Source organism: Lepisosteus oculatus, chromosome 15 (genome assembly GCF_040954835.1).
Source record: "Lepisosteus oculatus isolate fLepOcu1 chromosome 15, fLepOcu1.hap2, whole genome shotgun sequence".
Lineage (NCBI taxonomy): Eukaryota > Metazoa > Chordata > Actinopteri > Semionotiformes > Lepisosteidae > Lepisosteus > Lepisosteus oculatus.
Window position 1 is genome coordinate 22555188 of NC_090710.1, and position 14813 is coordinate 22570000.

Genomic DNA, 14813 nt, shown 5'->3' on the forward strand with positions numbered 1-14813 from the left:
TGCAGACACTTGAGGGGGCATATGATGAATAGTTTACCACCATCATAACTCAACACAAGATAATGATTATTCCATTCAGAATTCCTTCAGTTTGAAGTTCAAATAGGTTGGAAGACAAGAAAAATAAGTGATTACTAGATGTTTTGTTCTTGTTTATGTACAGTACACTATAAACAATCATACTGCATACTGTATGCATGAGTTTAACTGTGTATCATACCTCTTTCACTGTACACAATCTTGCACGAAACACTGAGAAATACACAAAAATATAATATTCTAAATAAAAAACATTTTGTGGTGATTGTGTCATTGTGGTGAAAGTGTGGTTTACTGTTAATGGAAGGTCTAGTCTATCACAACGTGATAACTGCTTCAGATTTGACATAATAAAACATAGTTCAGGTGGGTAGCTGCGTCAGCATGCGTAGGCTGCAAAGGAACAAGTAATAGGTTTATTCCATGCTGAAAAAAAGAAGAAAGAAGAAAAAAGAAAAAAGAAGAAAGAGAACACAACGTTTCGGCCGTGGAGCACACCTGAAGAAGGCTCCACGGCCGAAACGTTGTGTTCTCTTTCTTCTTTTTTTCAGCATGGAATAAACCTATTACTTGTTCCTTTGCATAATAAAACATATTCATTCAAGTGAATAAGGAAAGAGGGTGTCAATTATTCCCTTACATTAAACACTTTTGGTGCCAAAGTACTGTATATACTGTATTCTAACACTTGTGGTCTTTATCTAAATCTTTTTTCCTGTGTTATAATCATAGACAACAGCACCAAGACCTTATATTGTATAGCATTGTTACTCTCAAACAGGAACCTTTCGAAGTTTGCCTTTGCTGTGCCAAACACTATATTCTGACGTGTACCAGACATTTTCTGCCACCAAAATACAAGATAAGCACAAGTAAAAAGAAACAGTAAACAGACCTTAGTTAAAGGACTAATTGATAGTTATCCAAAACAAAAGCAATTCTAGTTATACTACACAAAATATCTCTATGTCATAGGTTTTCATTTCACTTTTGCTCTTAAAGAATCAGGCAAATCATTAGCTTATCTGGACAATTTTAACACTCTTCAAAGGTCCTCAGATATTAATAATTTAAAGAAAGTCCGCCCTCAAGGATTAGAAATGTGCACTTATGGCTTCCATCAATACCATGTGTCAGACAGTCATTGCTATTTTCAAGCCATGAAAACATACAGTACGATGATATGGGTGTGACATACGTTTGGAAAAATACTGATAAAGGGCTGTACAAGAAGACAGTGCATCTCTCGCTGTCTCTAAAGGCCAGTAATACTGTATTCTGTAGTAACAAGAAAAGTACACTGTTAAATTCTATAAATTGTTAGCTATATGAACCATTCATATAATTTAAAACAAAACTAACTGTTCTAATTAAATATTAGAACATGATACAGTATGTTAGCTTTATGTACTATCCTTGACTGGCTATTTAAATATAATGAATATATATATATATTGCATATAATCCAATAAAAAAACAAGGGATTTTTCTAAATACCTAAATTTGTTGTTGTGAGAGTATCTTGTGTTTGTGAGAGTATTGAACAAACTACCCCATGATGTTTTGAAGCTGGTACCCTGTCTTCCTACAGTACAGATACTGTAGATCTACAGTATGTTACAAAAAGTGCCACACATCCACAATGTGTAACACATCTCAAAATAACATCTCATCCAAAAGACAGAAAACATTATAGCATTTTAGAACATACTTTTCTAGATCTCTGACTCTAGACTCTCTGATCTCTATTTTAATGATACAAATATAATTTACTATAATCCATCAGTGGAAACTCTGCTTTATTTATTTTACTATGTCACTTATGTTAGCACAAACCATGCAATTCCAGCTTACTGTAATGCGCATTTTGAATGGCTGCATCTGTATGTACTGTAGTTTTCTGTTTTAGTGTAATTAATTTCAGTGTTCAACTTCACAGAAGCTAGGAAAATCCTGATCGAAAATATTTGATTTTTTTTACTGTTTGGAGATTATGGTGCATACCTTTTTAATATTGATTATATTTAGAGAAATTAAAATAAAATAAACTATAAATAATTATGTCATAAAAATCTTAACATTAAATCTTCAGAACTTGCTGTAAAAAGAAGACATACCACCGTAGTTTCCTATTTTGACCTTAAAAAGAAATCTTAAACTCCCAATAAGAGAACTCTGATTAATATACTGTATTAATACTGTATGTCATACACACCTGCATGTGAGTATCTCATATCTAAATATTCAGATCAAAGTTTGCTTATTTTATCAGCTTCATATGAAACAATTGATTTGATTTTCTTTTTCCACACTCCCAACTCTTTCTTGATGTTCGTGTTACAACAACATTCAGAATGCAGGAATTTAGCTCTAAAGCAAAGAAGCTTTGAAAGTCGGTCATGGTACTTTAGTTGTGTGTGATGGTCAAGAAAATATGCAGATTGTGAGTGTTAAAAACAATAAGATAAATAGATCTAACAGATGTGAAAAAACAGCAAATATAAAATTAGAACTTTTATTTTGTATTCCTGTGTAAATCTTGTAAAAGTTACATTATTCAAAGACTTTAGAAAAATAACTTACTGTATCATCTAATTAAGTCTGAAGATGATAGTATCAAGCACAGAGTAACCATGAAGTAAATTGTGCTATTTCTTTCAGCTGTAAACAGGAGGCCTAGAGCTACAATGGTAATGCTGAGATAATTTAGAACTGATGAATCTTCAAAAGATGGGTTTAATACTTAATAAAATTCTATAAAAGAATAGTACTTTGGCACACAAAAGCAAATAAGAAAGAATATTAATGGTATAACAGAAGAACACTATAAGACATCATGGTGTGTGTCACTTGTGCATATTTTATTGTAAATTAAAAGGATTTAATGCAGCTATAACACATTTACTGGATATAGTAAAATTATAGTAATATTATATTTAATATAATAGGCAAATTAAATGGGATAATGTGCAACACTGGGTGGCACTGATGCAGTGGTTAGCGTTCCTGCCTCACATCACTGGGATCCTGGGATCAATTCTGGACATGTGTTGCTATTGTTGTAACAGACAAATAGATCTGGATTCTAAGATGAAGTTTAAACAGATGAGTTTTATTGCATGCAAGTAATAATAAAACCGAAGTATTGTTCGAAGTACCGGTACAAAACTTCCAGTTTATATAGCCCTTTTCTGCCGCTTCTGACGTAGCTCGTTACCATGGTAATGGGGGGAGGTCACGATGTTCGGCCAGTTCACAGACTGGTCACTCTTAATTGTCAGTGTTAGATTTCCTTCCCTGGGGTGGTTTCCTAGCTGGCCTCTGGAATCCTTATCAGTTATCCCCCTTTCCTGCCATAACTCTTAAGTCTGTCACTTAGAAGTCCAGTCCTCATGCAGAAAGGACTCCCCTTCTTCACATCTTATATCTTTCTTCACTATCTACGTATGTGAAATTTGTATTTTTTGTGTGGGTTTTCTCCCACAATCCAGAGACATACTGGTACAGTAGGTTAAATATCTTCTATGAAAATTGGCCTGGGTGTGAGTTTGTGTTTTTGTGTCTGTGTGTGCCCTGCAACAGACTGGCATCCAGAGTGTATCACACCATGCGCTCGTTGCTCGTCAGGATAGGCTCCAGTTCTCTCATGGCCCTAAACTGGATGAAGTGGTTAGAAAACGGATGCTTGGATGTGCAGCACAAAAGAAAAATGTTTTACTAAATGAACAGATGATATCATTATGTATTAGAGTGAGAGAGGGTTTGAACAGTGTCCATGACCAGAGATCGGGCACTCCTTGGGTACAGTTGTTTCCAATAAGGAAAAGATGCTCTTGTACAGTATGTTGACAGCCACTCATGCAAATAAGCAAATTAAATTAACACATTAGTCTAATTTGGGAAACATCCATATTCAATTAGTTCACCATGTATATAAGTTGAGGTGTCATGAAGACTATGCTCTTCTAGAAAAAAAGGAATCATAAAAAGGAGAAGTTTGAGCTATTGTGTCAGAGTTGTTAAGTTCACAGGGATATATAATGTAATAGAGCCACATTGAATCTGAGACACAAATAGATGGTAAATTGACATCCAAGGTGTCTGAGATGAAATGATAGGGATATTTTATGACATTCAGCAGTAATGAAAAATTGTGATAGAATTGTATCTTTAATGCCCTTTTCATAGCTTTTACAAAGAGCAAAATACAGAAATCATCAAGAACAAAATCCTTGTTCTTGAAAAAAGAGCATTTTTCATGGCCAATTAGCATGCATTACCCTATTTTGCTTCTAAATCTTTGATTTAAGAATGGCATTAAGCCATGTTTTAAAGGCTCCTAGTAATCCGTTATTATGTTTAATGGCTTCCTCTTTTGGTTTTTCACACTTCATAAGATGTACAGCAGAAAAAAATCTGCTGTAAAATTGTGATGCCCCTCCAAAGACCTTTATTTCTTAAAAAGAAAAATGTTTTTTTTTTTCCTTTGAGCAGAGGTGCACAGAAAATAAGAATGAGATTTCAGAAGGTAAGAAAGTTTTACACCTGATCTCACACTGGAACACTCCATCATTAATGATTAAAAAAATAAAAACATGGTAATTCTGTTTCATTTCAGAAATATTCTCAATAAGCCTAAAGCCATTCATGTTCTCCTTATAAACACATAGCACTGTGGATAGTAGTAGAAAGGGCTATTACAAAAAATCACAAAATTCTTTTGTTTTTATAATGTATTATCCTTTTAGCTAACATTCACAACAATTATTGCAGCAAAGGAAAAAAAAAAGAAAAAATTACAATTCACTAGCTTTTCCAACAATTCCCTGGCATTTCAATCTGTAGATACAGAGGAATGAGTGCACGTTTGCACCATTCACCATGTGAATGCACATTCAAATCCAAAGCAGAACCGCTTTACATCTCTAAATTAATTTCAATATGGTTTCAACAATCAATGACATGAATAAATGGTGACACTTGACGTGGAAATATATTTGCTTTTGTTTTCCTTTTCAGAGAATCCCTGTTAGGAACCCACTAACAATATATCATAATTTTATATATAAATATAATATAATTTTCTACAGTGATTTATCATGATTATATTGGTAGACGAAGTATTGAACGTATTTCAAAAGAAAAACAATAATCTCATTTTAATATTATTATTGCAGTTGTTATTTTTATTAATAAGTAAAATATCATTCTAAATATAAATAGGCCTAATATTTTGATTTCAATGTCGAGCACATACCAAGCACAAGATTTAATTTAATATTTTTTTAAAGCTCCCCCCTTGCTACCTTAGGTGGGGATTAACTGCTGTCCTATCTTAATTTGAATTCTCTTCCCCTGCTAATACCAAAAGGCTTGTTCTTGCTTGCTTCTCAACAGCTGTAATTTTTCCACATCAAGCTCTTGTTAACTTTCTCAAACCTAATTTCTGAGATAATAAAATTCTGCCTTTGGTAGATTTTATTGTAATTATAAGATCACTTTATTGTCCATATACAGTACATTTTCTTGCATTAGGAATTTGTCTTTTTCACATACCCCAGCTTGCTCTCCATGAGATGCACAGACAGAGAGAAGCTTGGGGTCAGAGCACAGGGTAGGAGTCCTCTGCCGGCCGCGGGATTTGAACCATCAACCTTCTAGCCCTAATTTGAGCAACCTCTTCCACATCCCCTTAAAAATGTTTCTCTGTTTACCACTATAAAGGTAAAGTGTGAAGCTTTCATTTAGTTTGCAGAGTTGTTTTACCTCAACGTGTACAAAATTTTCCCATCATTCCATATTCTGAGGAGCTGATTGGGTGTTGTAATCCAATGGGCGTCTGCAGTTTTGGAATTTCTGAAGATGGTGTCTGGTATCCAGATAAGGCCAACCATATTGCTGTTCAAAGTCAATATTTTCATTGTACTGTTGAATCTAAGTCGGCTATCGGTCCACGTCTGAGCAAAAAAGATGTCAATTTGGTATTCCTGTAACAATAAAAATGAGACATTTGTAATATTCCATATACTCAGCAATTGTTAACAATGTCTACAAATTGTAGCAGCTAAACTAGCAATACTTGCTACAATGTTTCTGAAATACATTGCATACATCTAATATTTTCTTAGCATCTAATAATGCTTGTACAGGTAATTACAATATAATTTACCCATAATTGAGCAAAGAATAATGTTTTGCATTATTTTTAATACTAGATTGTAACTTAGTGAGGTTTTTGGTGCCAAAATTAAATTAAATCCAAAGCAGACATAAGATAATAATAAGAATACATTTTATAATGTAAAAACCGTCAGCATGATAAATTAGAAAAACTGTGGCTTCCGCTAATGCAGATACTGTACAGTACATACTGTAAGTTTATATTAGATACACAAGATTCTTCCTCCAACAGATACATATTCTTGAGCTGAAGGTCAAACTTCGACAATTCGTCTGTGTTTACAGTAGTAGCACATGGATACACATAATGGTTTCCTGTTACACATTTATGCATCCCTACATTTTGATACAATCACATTTATTTTATGCAGTGCTAAATGCAATTTTTAACTACATACAGTGCGACTTGGTGCTAGCTTTCAATTTTAAACATCGCTGCTTTTAACGATAGTCGTAACTAAACTTACAAGTTTAATGTTACTACTGACAAAGTCAAGGTACCTCCTTCCCAATGTTGGATTATCAATGTCTATTTCTCTAGCTTTTTATTTGCAGAAACTGATATCAACATACTGTATCCCTAAGCAATCATATCTATTGCATACAGTACAATTATTTTATTTCTCATACAACTCAATGATGTACATCCAGGTGGAAAACATGAAAATGACTCTTATTTTTTTATTTAAACAGGAAATTAACATTTCCATGTGTGATTCAGGGAATTGCACATACAGTAGTTTCTTATCAGGCCTTACTGCACATCTGATAACCCACTTGTTTTACTTTCTTTTCTAAGCCTGTGTAAAGGTAATGCCATTCCTAGATATACAGTACCAGTGACTAAATGCTTATCATGTAAAATGCATTAAGTTACACTTAGATTTTTTAAACTAAAAATCTTAGAATTATTTAATTTTGCTGGGGTGAACTAAAATATTGACTCATTTTCACTCTCTGGTAGGCAGGGAAGGCATAATACAGTCTACACTATATATTTGTAACTAAATATAGAACATTGTGGAGCTTTATACACTTTACTTCCAAGGTAAGTATGAAAAGTAGGATACTTGGAGTGCCTGTATTTAAGTCATGATCATATCAAACCTCAGAAAAAGCAATTACAAAAACAAGCATATTTTACCACAAAACCAGAGCTTAATTTGAAATTTACATCTAACCTCATGATTTATAAGTGCAAATAATTATTTTGGGCACATTCAGAGAAATCTGCACAAGAACCTTTTACAGTAGGTCATTCTGTAGATATTGTTAATTCAAATATTTGTCTGTCCATTATCCTACGTGTTTAGATTTGAAAATCAATGAAAATCAAGTTAATGTCATACAGTTTGTCGTAGTTACATTTACTGCAAAGGAACAAGTGAAGGCTTACTCCATGCTTAAAAGATAAGAAAGGAAACACAATGTTTCGGCTGTGCAGCCATCTTTGGGTTGCTCGAAGAAGGCTCCACAGCCGAACAAAGCAGCTACCTACTTGAGTTATGTTTACTGTACAGTTTCCCTTTGTTGTCAAAATGTCTGCTTACCACAGATTAAGATTTTGTAAACAAAATCTTTTTGTACACATTTTTTTTCTATAAAAAAGCCTGCATTACCACTTGGGACACTATCAAATATAAATCCAAACTGAATGCACCAGCAAGGTAAAAACAAAATGGATCTGCATCGATGTTTAAATAAATAGGACTCTCGGAATCAATAATTTTCTGAATGTGTTTTTAAAATGCCTACATATAGTAGATAACATATACTGAGAGGCATTCAAAATGTAGCTATTTAATATTAGAACCAATAATGTGTTACATCTCTCTGTATATGTATGTTATTTGCTCTTATTTTTCTTCTGCTTTCATTATTGCTTCCCATAAAGATGAAATGCCCCAGAGGTGAATGTCCAGTGGGAAAAACTCCATGCTTATTCCATCTGACACATGTGATAGCTCTTATAGCATGGTAAACACACACCTAAATAGAGACAGCAACAAATAATCACTCTTATTTTGCATGATTCTCCATCCTCTCCATCCTCAATATTCTCAGCCGACAATATTTAAACATGTACAGTATCACTCCTTTATCTGTTCTTACAACTCTGCGAAAGACACAATAGAATGATATTTCTTGACTGTTTTTTTAAATGTACAGTACCATCTGGAGCCTTTATTTTATTTTGCTTCATTACCATAAACTAATGATAAGTCAGGAGGCTTTTATAGTTTGATCTCTTTGAATCTCTGGCTATTGTTTCTAAAAGTAAAAATAATTTCACAATTGATTTCTAATTTATTTCACAATAATTTCTTTCAATAGCAAGAATGTACATGAGCCATGTACTCAAATGTTTTTTTTCTTCATTTTTTTTAAGGACAAAGCCTTGGTGGAATCTGCTACATGACCACAAAATAAGAAAACAATTTAGTCAAGCAGGCTTTAAAATAAGGTGATAAACCCTTGTATTGAAGAAGGAAGACTGAATTGGGTCTATTGTTTCAATTACATTGATTTGTGAGTAAGAATCTTAGTAGGTCACTAGGGAAAATGGTTGCTTTTGCATCAGATCTTCCTAAGCCTAAGACTTAAAGTGAATGAAGTCTGAAACATGTTATTACAGCAGAATTGCCATTGTAAAGGTTGGATATAACTTCAATTGCAAAGTTTATTCCTAGCAAGACTACTACAGACTCACTCTCTTTAAATGAAATATTTGTAGGAAGAAACAAGACTTGACTTGATTGCTTCTTCAAGAAGAGTAGTTCAGAAGAACATTATAAGACAGATGGAGAGTCTTGGAAGCTTCTCAAATTCATAGCTAGAGAAACTACAAAAACATTTTATAACACACACACAATAATTAGCACAAAGCATCCTGTTGCAGGAATGCAACCTCTTTTGTGCTATGCATTGTGAAACTCCCAGTATTGTAGACTCTTTAAGCAAAAGTACTTTGTTAGGTCTCCTTCTCATTGAACTTTCATGAACTGAAGCCAGATTTATTTCATTCTTGTATCTGGGCCAAGAAGTCTATGCAGGGCTTGTGGGCCTTTTAATATAACTGTCTTATCAGGCTTAAACTCCCTGCACTCTGAACCTTAGATCCCCGTAGAATTATATGAGTGTCTAAATCAGCTTCTCAAAGGTGCCCTGGTCTTTAAAAGTAAAGATATATTTGCTAGGCAACCCCCGTGATGAGCATAGTCAGATAAATCATTTTCTGTTCCTTAAACACATTCATCTTCTGAAGAGCTTACACTTCTCAGTGCCATTGAATCATGGCAGCTTCACAGTTACTAGTGTCATCTCAAGGTGCCCAAGCTTCTGGCTGTCTAACTTCAACCTGGCTTTCCATTGGTCGTCCCTGCATCACAGTCAGTCGTTTAGTGATCATGGTGCTGTTGGGGCTTAAGTGTTTTTCTCTTCTTATTCCTGCTTGACGGTTCTATACCTTATCCATAATAAAGAATTCTCACTAACTTAGAGAAATGAAAGAACCAGACAGAGTCTGACTGAAACTTGAAAGCAGTCTGTACTGAAACAAAAGCAGCTTGATGGCTGAAGGTGAAGAAGCGGTTATCTTCTATGCTTCCAAAAATATTACAAGACTGAAAGATCTGCTTACCAGCCACTTGGATTTATATCTTTAGTTCCTGAAAATTGTAACATGAATGCAAATAAAGTAGTATTATGAATCATAAATTAGATGTCAGAGAAACCTAAACATTTTGACAGTGAAATGAGGATCTCTGAAAAAAATGTCATAATGCTTTGCACCAATGAGAGCATAATAAAACCTGACAGTCCAATTTATTGAACAGGCTTTTTGTATCACATCTTTAAATGAACATGATTTACTAAAGCGTAAATGAGTTAAAATACATTCAATTAAAAAAATATTTCATCATTGAAAATAGCATTTGTTTTATTCTTCACATATACAATACAGGATAACAAAATATTGAGCACTTAAAGGGTGTGTTTATTGTAAGTGGATTTGATGCTTATTATTGCTTTAAACAAGCATAATCACAATTTATCAGAACATACAAATGGTGTTTTTGGGCCCCATGAAATGCTCCGATCAACTAATTGCTAAAAACAAAATGAACAAGATGGGCAGATTGGCATGCCTTTGTCGTCAAATTTTCTTTTGTTCTATTTAAAGAAAAAAATATTAATAGTAACAATAGTTTTACACATAGTCCACAAGAACTTCTGAATGCAAAATTCATTTTCTACCAAACTCTAAATGCTGTCTATGAGATTCATTTTTGCTTCACCTTTATTTTTAATGAGTAATAAATCATAAGAAATAATAACTTTACTTATTTTTCTAACTACTTTTATCTTTTGGCTATTCCTTAGTTAATAGCATATATTTGATTGTTTTTTTCTAACCCTAATTTTCACAGGGGAAGGGATTATTCATCATTGGAAACAGCTTGTGTTACAGCGCAATTTAGAGTTACAGGTAAATGTCCATAGTAAAAAATTAAAATTGCTGACCATACTCAGAGCACATTAGATGTAATTTGAAAGTGTAATGCCCAGAGCTGCAAGTGGTATGCAAGCATAATGCAGAAAACTTTAATTCTCTATTGCATCACTTAATTAATTTAAACAGCTTATCGTACACATTGCAGTGAACTGGTTGAAGTTGCCCCTCAATATATCTGTCTGCAGACAGAGATAAATGTGACTTTCTTATGCAAAAAAAAACAATTAAATAACTTAGCCAGCGGGTATCAAAGCCAGCCATTAAATGTTTACTTTGACTCACTTGAACATGATTGTTCAGAGGTATAGTTCTGTCAAATACCCTCAAAATTTATATTAGATTTTATTTGATTGAGAAGTTTCACAATAAGGTAATCAATCGGCAACAAACCTTGTATTTCAGGTTCTATCAAACTTTTTTAATGCAATATTAATGAAGTAAATTGCCTTTTTTAACTAATGATTAGAAAATGAAAATATCACAACACATTTTGGAATTAATCAGACAATAAATATTTTTTTCACTGCCATAATCCTGTTTCCTCTTGAGAAACTGACACACAACCCAATGCGAACACAACCACTTTTTCCTGAGCTGTTTTTTTTTTAAGTTCAGGAACTGGATTGAAAACAGGGGTCTGAAATGAATGGTTTACACGAATTCAGGAATTCATACTACCTCATCTGGCTGGCTTATTATACAAATCCTACAATATGCTTGAACATATGTTTCAGATTCTTACTTTCAGTAATCAACACAGATTTTTATGAGTGACAGAAGGCATCCTCTAAGTGGAAAATTACAATGAAAAAAAGAACTTTCATTGAATGTCAACATTTTGCAAAAGTTCAATTCCTTATTACACGCTGTTAAATATGTTTAACATACTGTACTCACTATGTACAGGTGTATTAAAGGGTCTCAGGACAGATCTAGTACAGTACACTTAATGGCAATTTTGCATGGATTATATGTTGCATGGATTGCTTCTGTGTAAAGATATAAATCCCTTTAGGCCAAATAGTCCATGACAAACAAACTGCTCTCTGCAACAGTTTATCACTAATTAACCAAGCTGGGTATGGATGCTTTATGCACATTTTATACTGTATATACAGTATGCTAAAAGAGTGTAATCTTGTATTATGCAGAACTGACTTCTAGACAAGAATAGTCACCAGAAAATAGATCCATAAATATATAGGTGCTCAACATAATATACGTAGGAATACATGAACAGGCATGTTTTTACCATCTTCAAATTTAACAGTCCAGATAGCACAAAAGTTTATCATTTGAACAAAAGAAATTACCTTATCAGTCTACAAAACTAGAACATAAGATGATCACAGGATTTTGTGCAACTCAAACAAGAAAACCTTCACTTAATGTTTCACTTCTTATGACACATACAGTATAGCATTCTCAGCTGTTACAGTATGTCTTGAAACATTTCACTGGCTGTGGCATATTCAACCTTTTCACCTTTTTTAGCATATATAATTGAATTAAATTATACTGAACAGTTAAATATATAAGCTTCTCAACCATAGAGGATCTTAAAACCTACACTTTGCTATTTAGTTTATATTTTCTAATATCTCATATTTCCTTAGCATTAGGCCAAACTATTACTGTATTTGTGATTTGGCTTGGAAATTCAATTATGTAATACTTGTAGAAACTTAAGCTAAATTATATAGTTGTGGTGGCTGACCTTAGCGTAAGCCCTATGCTCTGTATTCCTGTATAGAAATTTTGTATATAGCGTATAAGACAAAACACAACATATTTAGAGAAATATAGATTATTCTGACAGCTTCATCATTTTGCATTTTGTAACAAGCAATTCATCATCCCTATCTCTTACACTGTTTTCTACAAAGAGTGTACATTATGGTATAGATAGATACTTTATTGATCCTGTGAGGGAGATTGCAGTGCAACAGCAGCTTAACACAGACAACACAGCAACAGTGTAACGAATGATACAATAATAATAATACAATACATACAATACAATCAGTACAGTGAGAAGTGCACTAAGAAGAGTTACTCACAGTCCAGAACACACAAAGAACAAACCAGAACAGAACAGTTCACAAAAGTTGTATTGCACAATATAAATATAAATATAAATGTATTGCACAAGTCCCTGGCATATATTGCACAAAAACGGTTGTAAACTGGAAAAAGAAAAAGAACAGATGTAGCAGTTTACTGCTCAGTCCAGAAACAGGTCACTGTCAATGTTGCCTCTGCCCAGACGCAAGGTGGATGCGTTGTACAGTCTTATGGCAGAAGGCAAGAATGACCTCCTGTAGCGCTCCCTGTCGCCCCGTGGATGGATCAGTCTATTGCTGAACGTGCTCTTCATTTCTACAAGCATGTCATAGAGGGGATGGGAGACATTGTCCATGATATCTGTAGTTAAAGTTCACATATACAGTGATTGCAGAATTTCATCAATGTTCACTGTGGTGACTAAAGCCTTGGGTTCACCATATCATTTTAAAGTGATATGCATTATATTTCTGAAATCTAAAGCAATAAGTAGTCCCCAACCCTGCCATTGACAGGTGTTTTATGAGGAGATGCAGAAAGAAACCACTGTTAACAGTATATTCTCTGAAGATCTACTGTGAGAAATTTGTTTTGTCTTCTAAAAGGAGTTGCAACAACAAAATGTTGTTAAAAAGAGTTAAGAATTGTTTCATGACTATTGAATTTTGATCATATTACACTTTCTATTCATTAGTGAAATAATAATATATTGACTTCTTATCAAGTATGAGAAGAGTCCTATCCAGTGGTAGTTACGTGTTACACTTTTATCCATCCATCCATTTTCTAACCACTTTATCCAATACAGAGTCACAGAGAAGCTTCAGCCTATCCAGGCAAGCACTGGGCGCAAGGCAGGATACATCCTGAATGGGATGCCAGTCCATCACAGGGCACACACAGACACAAACACTCACAAACCAGGGTCAAATTTCATAGAAGCCAAATAACCTTCTGCACCTGCATGTGTTTAGACTGTGGGAGGAAATGTCCAAACGTCTCGTAGATAGCACCATAGGGATTGAACCCACGATATTTCTAAATAAAGTATTTATGAAATGGCAAATTACAGTATATCTATACACCATTGCAAAAAATAATCTAAGAAAGTAAAATCAAAACATGAAAGCCATTATGACAGTTAAGATTTATTACACTTACTATATTCTTAAAGACCTCTATTTCAGTTTGATAGTTTATCTCAGCTATATACTGTAAAATAAAATGACACAAAGGTATATTGTATTGAAAGAACCGGGTTCTTTCTGCATGATTAAAGAATCTAAACATTATGTGTGTTATTTTTAATGAGATTTTCAGATGCACAGGTAATGGTTCCCTGAACCTTTTCCTAAAATACAGTATGGTTCCTGCTGATTCATTTATCAGACCCAGGCTCTCCTTTGAAATCCATGACCCCACCAATTATGCAAGGGGAGCATAATGACTGTCTTGTTCCATTTATTTTCACAAGAAAATAAATAAAACTGTTGTGCTAATGTACTGTATAGTATACATACTATTCAAACGGCCTGGAGATAGAATGTTTTTTTGAGAATCACATATACCGTATTCCCTTAATCTGTATAAACGTTAAGTTAAATAAAACATTTTTAAAAGATACTGTGCAATACATCACAAAGAGTGGTTTTCAGATTCGAAGATTAATTTGTTCCATAAGCAGCCCAAAGGAGTTGACTGCACAGTAAAAGAACTGCCTTCTGATGAGATAGGCCTGGGCATCTCCACTTTTGGTAAATGACATAAGGCTCATTTGGACAATAGTTGTTATTGAGCCCACTAATGCCTCCTGGACTCTGTTTTTTCAGTTTGTACTTTGACATGTATGTCATGTGTGTACCATAATATTCCTCAACACCTTTTCATGGGGATTAGTTGTCACAATTTTATTCCACTGGGATGTAGACATAGAATTGAACTCAGTCTAATGAATCCCCAAAAGGATACATGATTAAGTGTTATGAGACTGCTTATTCCCAGGGTTTAAGCCCTG

The 14813-nt window shown here is 33.8% G+C and overlaps 1 protein-coding gene across 2 annotated transcripts in view; it reads right to left on the reverse strand.

Annotated features, from left to right (window-relative positions):
* LOC107079478 (gamma-aminobutyric acid type A receptor subunit gamma3) overlaps window positions 1-14813 on the reverse strand; it is a 195326-nt gene that overhangs the window by 70743 nt on the left and 109770 nt on the right. For both annotated transcript variants that reach the window (XM_015364032.2, XM_015364033.2), the window contains exon 4: window positions 5806-6026. In XM_015364032.2, the coding sequence (XP_015219518.2) occupies window positions 5806-6026 (221 nt within the window). The remainder of the gene's footprint in view (window positions 1-5805; window positions 6027-14813) is intronic.